This window comes from Protomyctophum bolini (genome assembly GCF_963924005.1).
Source record: "Protomyctophum bolini genome assembly, chromosome: 2".
In the NCBI taxonomy this organism is placed as follows: domain Eukaryota; kingdom Metazoa; phylum Chordata; class Actinopteri; order Myctophiformes; family Myctophidae; genus Protomyctophum; species Protomyctophum bolini.
The window spans coordinates 26,489,778-26,498,819 of NC_137863.1; the positions used below are offsets into that span (position 1 = coordinate 26,489,778).

Below are 9,042 nucleotides of genomic sequence, written 5' to 3' on the forward strand. Positions count from 1 at the left end.
TTGAGTTATTTAGCATACTTTTACCAATGAATTAGCCTATACACAGACAACGACTGATTAGCCTATTTTGGACGATATGGGTCTTTTCTCGAGTCACTCCGCTGAAAGTGTCAGTGTTGCTGCCTTACACACCCGCCGCCTATGGGCACTGTGCTGTAGGCATATAATACCTGGCTAGGTGAAAACAAAAGAAACCCGATTAGCATTTGAGTACTTTTAACACCTCTGAACAGCCGGCGGAATTCCAGAGCATGTGTAAATACGCTAGTATGCAGTCTGTGACAGAGTCACAGAGTGTCAATAATTCCCAGAAAATCTGTAGGCCTAATGTTAATATAAAATGTCCACGAAAATCCTCATGGGGGCTAAAAGGGGCTATTTAATTCTTCATATAGCCCCCACAGACTCGACGTCGTTGGACAGACTCCACTTCATGTTTCAGCTGTGTTTTTAAACTCAGTAGTGTGCCCTGCACACAGCGCACACTCGCAATTGCAGCTGGAGGGCGACGCGACACACACACCCCCCCCCCCCCACACACACACACGCACACTTTTTTTCGCTCGAAATTCTTATTCACAATGACATCGAGTTGAGGTGTTTGTTTTAAGGGTAATTGTTGCATAAGCGCTATTTCGCACTATTTCTCCCTCCCCTCCCCTGTGTCTGAAGCAGCTAGCATGGAAGCTATATGGATTATGGAAGCTTTCCCGATTGCACACAACCATGCCGTTATCCACGCGTCCATCCGATTGCTTTTAATGTAAATGTCCCATCCACTGAGCAAAAGCGATATAAGCGCCTTATTCATTCATTCGATTCATTTGGGTGTGGGGCTGTGCAGTGGTGTGGGCAGCCTTTCTGACGGAGGCTCGGAGCTGCTGCTAGCCTGCTGCTGACGCTGTTCGAGTCGCATGGACCAGTATAGAGTAGGCGTGGCGCAGCATTAGAAGGGCGCAGCAAATGCACGACATTGAGGGGTAGAAACCATCCCGGTCGCGTGGTTCATCTAACGCGTGTGTCACTGTGAAGGACTGGCCCCATTAAGTGAACGTAGTTGAGCCCAATATTGGCGTTACGCATTTCACTTGAATAATGTTGTGTGCGCACGTGCGCACGCTGAGAAAGACAGTTATTTAATGAAACTGAAAATTATAACTCTGCACTGCTGTCTCGCCGCCGTATAGCCATTCCTGTGTGTGTGTGTGTGTGTGTGTGTGTGTGTGTGTGTGTGTGTGTGTGTGTGTGTGTGTGTGCAGGCGTGTGTAGTCGGCATTGGCTGGCAGGCGAAAATAGCAAAAGCTATACGTGTAATGTAAATATTTCGGCACAATCCAAGTAGTGACAATGAACAATGTTGATTTAACTAAGGGATTCGCTGAGTGTTTTATTTTGTAAATACAGGGATTTAGAAGTGATAAGCAAAATAGTGAGCCAATAATTTCTCCCCTTCCTTCTGTCTGTTATCCTGCGAGAGCCCTAAAAAGCAAGATGGCTGATTGTGAGAGTGTGAAAGGTAGTGTGGGGGCGGGCCTGGTGGGCCTATGAGAACACAGAGCAGTGTTGCCAGGTTTGCGAATTGTAAGCGAGTTGTAGTGTGTGTAAGTAGCCTGGTTAAAAGGCCTTGTTTCTGCCCCTGTGGGGCAACAGCAGTTTCTGTCGACCAGTTTCTGTCCACCGCTTTTGGCACGTGACCAACTTAACAAATGTTAAAATAGATGATTTGATAACCGATATGATTGTATTTTCGGTAGTAGTTTAACCTATGCATTAGGCTACTGCTGGTAGAGAAGTATTGTTCTTTGCACGAAATGCAACAGTCTGTTAACCAATAATTGTCCAGTTCAGTCTCTGTCTATTGTTGTTGTGTTCCCACCCCCCACTCTGATTGGACCATCAGACCCCCTCTGTGAGTATTTAGCAGGGCTCCATTTTGTTTGTTGTCACTTTAATGTGTGTTTATTGTTGTTAAGAGCTGAACTTCTCTCTTCTGGACTTGGTTATCAGGTATGTAATTTAATTTTTCTGGCTAATAAACCAGACTCAAATCAGGCAGGCTTTTTTCCAAGTGTGGATGTGTGCTTAGTATGGTGAAGGGGTGTTGTATGTGCCTCAAACAGTAAAGGGAAACAAACAGAAGGGTGCTGTCATCTGGAGAGGGACAAATGGCTGGCAAGCCCTCTTTTATAGGGTTCCAGGAGCACTGGCCAGGTGCTCCTAATGCACCTAACGAGGAGTCTCAAGTGGGAGAAATACACACAGAGCAGTACACCATATAGACAGCATAGGCGCTACAGGCCAGGCCAAGGGGCTGTGACAGTAGCTTGCTACAAACGTAGCATGAAAGTTTATTACGTTTAATAAAACTACAACTGCTAGTGCCACTGCTGCTCAAAATGCTAACACTGTTGTTTCCTCTACTACTAGAACTCTTGCTGACAACATGGCTTCCTGTGTGACTCAGAGTCGGAAGGAAGAGGAGCTCACCTGTCCTGTGTGCCGTGACATCTTTAAATATCCAGTTCTCCTGTCATGCAGCCACAGCCTCTGTGAAGCCTGTCTGCAGCAATGCTGGATAGGAAAACCAACCAAGGACTGTCCTGTTTGCAAAACCAGCTGCTCCCATGAGAAACCTCCCATCAACTTAGCACTGAGGAACCTGTGTGAGAACTTCTTAGAGGAGAGAAATCACAGATCTTTGTCAGCAAGGCCTGAGGCTGTCTGCACTCTGCATGGGGAGAAACTCAGGCTGTTCTGTCTGGATGACGAAGATCTGGCATGTCTTGTGTGTCGAGATTCTGAAAAACATGCCGGACACAAGTTCAGACCCATCGACGAAGCTGCACAATTTCGCAAAAAGGACTTCCAGAAATTCCTGAAACTCTTAAAGGAGAAACTGAAGACCTTTAATGAAGTTAAAGCAAACTATGATCACACAGCCGGACACATTATGGCCCAGGCCTGGCAAACAGAGCTGCACATTAGGAAAGAGTTCACAAAGCTTCACAAGTTCCTACAACAGGAAGAGGACACCAGAATCTCTGCACTGAGGGAGGAAGAGGGGCAGAAGAGAGGGATGATAAGGGAGAAGATTGATGGGCTGAACAGAGAGATGGTGACTTTTTCCAATGCCATCAGATATATCGAGACAGATGACATCTCATGCCTGCAGAACTACAAGACCATAGTAGAAAGAGTCCAGTGCACACCTCCGGATCCACGGCTGGTCTCAGGAGCACTAGTAGATGTGGCCAAACACCTGGGAAACCTGACCTTCAGAGTCTGGGACAAGATGAAGGACATTGTCTCGTACACTCCTGTGATCCTTGACCCCAACACCCAGAATAAAGAAATCAAGCTGTCTGATGATCTGACCAGTTTGATATACGATGAAAGTGGATATGAACGTAAAGATCTTCCCAACAACCCAGAGAGGCTTGAGAACATTCTTGTCATGGGTTCTGAGGGCTATAACTCAGGGACTCACAGCTGGGAGGTTGAGGTTGGAGAGATCACGTCCTGGGAGGTGGGTGTGTATGAAGAGTCTTTACCGAGGACGGGAGATGATGCACAAAGAGGTATCTGGTGTTTAGCATACACATGTGGAGAGTACCAAGTGGAGTCCCCAGCTTCAATGACTGCTGTTGTTGTCGGAAGAGACTCCTCGCTGAAACTCAGGAAGGTCAGAGTCCAGCTGGACTGGAACGGAGGAAAGCTGTCCTTCTACGACGCTGATTCTAACACACACCTACACACCACCACACATGCTTTCACTGAGAGACTCTTTCCACACTTCGGTCACACTTCTGATCTCGAAGTCCCTCTGAAGGTGTTACCTAGTAAGGTGTGTGTCACTCTGGAACACTGCAGTTAGATGCAGTGGTGAAGTGTTCAACACCAATTATCAGGGTTTAGATGGGAGCACCTCTACACACCTCACCAAATATTGTCAATGTGTTGCTTTTTAAGGGGGTGGATATATTCCTACTAAGCTAATAACCATGACTTGTGTGTGTGTATGTGTCATGGTTATTAGCTTCTAAAAATTATTCATCAATCTTTCTTTTTATTACATTATGTATCTTCCCCCCATATTTTTTTATATTGATTATATCGATATGTTTTATTTGTATCATTTTACTTGTGTCAATAAATTATTTCTACCTTCGAATACTTTTTTGTCTGCTTTGGGATCATTTACATAATGTTATAGTAGCCAAGTGTTGGACTAGTGCTACTTAAAAAATATATATAATGAAAACTATACTCAAAATGTAAATGGATGAAATAGTTGTTCAAAGAAGCAAAAAAATACAGTAACATGAAAGTAATTCTCTACAAGGTTAATATGTTTTATTTTCATTAAAAAAATAATTTCCATCCTATATTACGAGTAAGACGCCCTGAGGGCGAGAAGCAACCTCGCCCAGAAGTGCGAGGTCGCGTGCACGCATCCACCTAGGTGGCGGCAGACTGCTGCGTGAGTGCTGGTACTTTGTGATGGGGATCAGATCAACATAATATGGAATAAATTCTGTACTGGCCATATATGGAGCGTGTCTTGAGTGTACGGTCAGATCAACATATGGAATGTCAGAACAGGTCAGCTTCATATATGGAGATCTAAGGGTTGCAGCGGCGGGAGTGTCTTGAGCGTACAGGGATTGATGATGTCTGGCCATATAGAGCACCGAAGTCCTGACGTAACTCGCTCATCCCTTCCATTCCCCGGGTTCGCGGAAGTAATTTCTCTATGGAGAATAACATGGGCTCATCTTAAAATCGTAAAATAAACAAGCTGTCTTGGCGTTATTGTCATGGAAGTGTCTCTGTATCGTTTGCAACAGTCAGTCACTCATATATGATACAATCTGTTTCTAGCGAAAATATAAGCAGTAACATTAGCGTTTTCTCTCAGTCAGTTGATTCTTAATATTCTTCATATGAGTGAAACGGCCAGGGTGACATGGTTATTTTTCAAACACAGTTCTTATATGCGACATTCACTGAAAGTAGCAGATCTACAAGCTGTCAAGCTCACAATGTGTCATAGCACAAAACGTGTATTTTCAACAAAAATATTTGGCGTAGAGGGAAAAAGTAGTGGATTCGACCAAGTCTCCCAGGGAAGACACTGGTTGATGAAGTTACCGGCGGTAAGTATTAGCATCACTCAAGAACCAGTTTCGGTTCCAGTCGGAAAGTCTAGTTTTCTGGTGTGTTCAGACAAAGCGAAAGCAATGAGTCACTTTTAATGACAATGAGGCGACAACAAGCCACCATCCATAGGCCTATATGCATTATTTACTACATTTACCTACTTACTTTACATGTGAATGGTAAATCTATTGGCCAACATATACTGTAAGGCCTCACTCACACCTTCGCAACAGACTGATGTATGCTTGTTGTATACAAAGGGATCTTGCCCCAATGCATTTCCAATGGGAGTCACATGGTTTGACACATTTGTGTTGTATGAGGGGGCCATACAACAGCTTGTAGTCCAAAATGTTGTATCAAACCATGTGACTTCCATTGGAAATGCATTGGGCGGCCATGACACTTACATCTTGCTTACGTCTACATAACATGCATCAATGGTGTATGCTAGATCGAAAGGTGTGAGTGAGGCCTATGTCTCACACCCTCACTCACACCATTCGATCTAGGATCGAAAGGTGTGAGTGAGGCCTACCCAACAATGAATCACGATCACCAGTGGTGGAAAAAGTACTTAAATGTTTTACTTAAGTGAAAGTATCAATACTGCAATGTAGAACTACTCCGTTACAAGTAAAAGTGCCAAAATTATCGGCATCAAAAGTACTAAAAGTAAGTACAAGTTCAACGTGTGTACAAAATCTTTTGAAAATAGCCGATCTACAAGTGTCTACAATGCGTCGGATCGTGAGTCGGGACACATTGTGAGCTTCTAGATCTGCTATTTTAAAATGGCCAAAATGTATAGGGCTGACGTGTTTATTGGGGACCGTTTTCTAATACAAAAAGCAATATCTACAAAGTAACTAGTAACTAAAGATTTCAAATAAATGTAGTGGAGTAAAAGATCAATATTTTGATCTGAGATGTAGTGGAAGTATTGGAAATAAAAAATACTCAAGTAAAGTACAAATACCTCTATACTGCTTCTAACAGCTAGAACAGCTATAGAGGTTGTGTCTCATATGGTTGTTGACCACCAAAGATAAATACATAGATGTATTTATAATCCAGTAGAAAGCTCAGTTCTTTGCACACTTCTGTTCATTGTTGGTCTGCCACCCCCCCCCCCCCCCCCTCACCCCCACACACTCTCTCTGATTGGTCCATCATACCACCCTCTCTGTGACTGTGAGTATTTAGCAGAGCTGTTTTGTTGTGTGTCACTCAGCTCACTGAACTCCTCTCCTCTGTTGTGAGTGACGTCATCTCAGCATCATGGATGACTTCGAAGGAATGGTGTTAGCGATGCTCTGTGTTTGGTTGTATCTCAGACATAAGATTCTCAGTTTTTGGTTGTATCTCAAACAAAAGAGAGACCATGACTATAGCGGCAGGCTGAGGGAAATTAGACAAAGGAACGAAGAAAATGAGAGGACAATTTTGGAACGCCTATGTCACCTAGATGAGGAGTCGGAGGAAGAGGAGAACAGCTACAACGTTGATTTGGTGAGTTAACCTGTAGCTGACGCCAGCATGTGTTTAATGTCACCATCACAATATGAGTGGTATAAAGTATTTAATGAGCTTTGGACTACCACAAATGTATATCTTGTGTATGTCCTGTGTATTTCAGGTAACGTTGACGCCAGCACCAGCCACACACACATCAGCACCGGATCCAAAGCAGACACAGCACAGGATCAATGGTATAGGTGGGTAACTATTTTTGTTGTTGTTCTGTTGAGTGTAAATGTGAACCTGAGTGAGTGATGTAGTTCACAGTCTACTAATGGTGAGAGTGCAGGTAGGCAATGTGCCCAGCCCTGTAGATTGTTAGGGCCCTACTGGTGAGAGTGCAGGTAGGCAATGTGCCCTGCCCTGTAGATTATTAGGGCCCTAGTGTAGGCCCCTGAGGAGCACTGTTCAATTGGTTAACCCTTTGTTTTTCCATTATTGTCCAGGGACGAGGAAAGGACTACTGGAAGATGATCTTGTGAGCGTCTACAGGGAGAGGCATGCGATTTTTGCAGAGCAACGCACGCAGCGTCGGGAAGATCGTCGGAAGTTAGTCCAGATGGCCTTTGATGCTGCACAAAAAAGAAAAAATCAGACTTTTGCCTTGAGGATGAACGAGATCGCACAAAACACTGATTTTATTGATGGCTTCCCGTACACGTTGAATCAGCTTTTGCACATCACGGGTGGCTGGTCTGCACAGCATAGTGACATTGTACTCTAGTAGTATATCGTTTGTCATCATAGCAGTAGTCAACAAACTTTTGTCATAGTTTACTTTTTAACACTAGTACCACCACATACCCACATTTGATACCTTTTGGATTCCCCAGTGCTTATACATCATCATCATCATCATCATCATCATACTATAATCATACTATAATTCTGACAATGTCTGTCTGAATGTGTGTGTCTGTCAGAAACACTGCCGTATCTCCTCACTGCCTGCACAAATCTCCCACTCCCACTTTTCACACAGGCATTGACCATAATAATATGGACGTCTTACACATTAATGATTAATAGTGAATTTATATATCTCACAATGGGTAAGGGCTAGTTTATACAAATTACACAATATTGAGTGTATGGTATGAACGTACAGTACAATTTTCTGTGACGTTTGTATGTTTATGGTTTTATTTGTATATACTGTATATTTTGCACAGGATATTGCATGTTTTATTTTTATATACTGTATATTTTGCACAGGATATTGCATGTTTTATTTGTAGACTACATGATTTGTTTTGTATAGTTTTATTGGCATCAATAAATTCTTTGAACCTTATAGAATAATTCAAGGTTTGTTTTGTCTGCATTGGGATATACTGTACATGCTGGTTTATTCAACACAATAATAAATGCTATTAATATAGCACCATAAAGCATACATTTATGGCATAACATAATATAATATAATATAATATAATATAATATATAAAGGTACAGTAGTACACAATATACATATATATAAAATATACAAGAGTTTATTTTAGTTTATATTTTATTTGCACAACAGGATGACAGTTCGGTTCCAGTTGGTACAATTTCCCTGGTTTGTACAGACAAAATAATGTCAACTAAACAAACCCATACCTCAACTCAGAATCAATCATTTGGCGGAATCCTAAATTCCATATTAATAAACGTCTATTTTTATGGAAGGAATGGGTTAATAAAGGAATTCTTACATTGGGCCACGTATACAAAGAAGATTCTCTCAAATTGTTTGATGATCTTCGTTATATGATTTGGCCTTCCCAGATCTACATACATTCTGGCAATATTTGCAATTGAGGCACTTACTATGTGGAGTATTTGGTTCACCCAGAACTCTGCCTCAATATTCTGAGTTGTTGGATGGCACCACCATGGTGTTTTGTACAGCTAGGGCACGAGACCTCATTTTACTGTTCTAATATCTTTATGGAAAACTGTGTCCTCTGTGAGGAGGAAGCCCAACAAACCCTCGGTGAGGCCTTTAGGAGGGCCATTCAAGCAGCAAGCGGAGCTCGCAGCACAACCTTCTCGCTCAGGTGGATTCTGCGGAACCATTGCCCACCACTCCTGAATGAAGTGTCTGGTGCTGAGACTCTGGTGCAACACACAGGTCCTGGGCCTGGTGAGAGCAGGAGTGGACCTGGTGAGACGTACAGTAGGAGGGGACCGGACAGGAGTCAACCCACAGAGCCTAGTCCTTCCATGCGCCAGAAGCATACCTCCCAGCAGTTTTTGTATTTACTTGTGCTTTCGTTTCAAATGTACCCATTCTACATACTGTGAAATAACAGAAATCCCAATTTGGTGCGAGTGCAACATACTTTTTGAGTAAGAGAGAAAACTCTTTTTGTCTTC

At 42.9% G+C, this 9,042-nt stretch overlaps 1 protein-coding gene across 1 annotated transcript; it reads left to right on the plus strand.

Annotated features, from left to right (window-relative positions):
* Nucleotides 1–2,443: 2,443 nt before the first annotated feature.
* LOC308333456 (nuclear factor 7, ovary-like) lies at nucleotides 2,444–3,874 on the plus strand (the record flags this gene model as incomplete). Its single annotated transcript, XM_080789878.1, has 1 exon — nucleotides 2,444–3,874. The coding sequence occupies one exon, from the start codon at nucleotides 2,444–2,446 to the stop codon at nucleotides 3,872–3,874; it is 1,431 nt and encodes a 476-aa protein (XP_080646004.1).
* Between the last annotated feature and the right edge of the window lie 5,168 nt (nucleotides 3,875–9,042).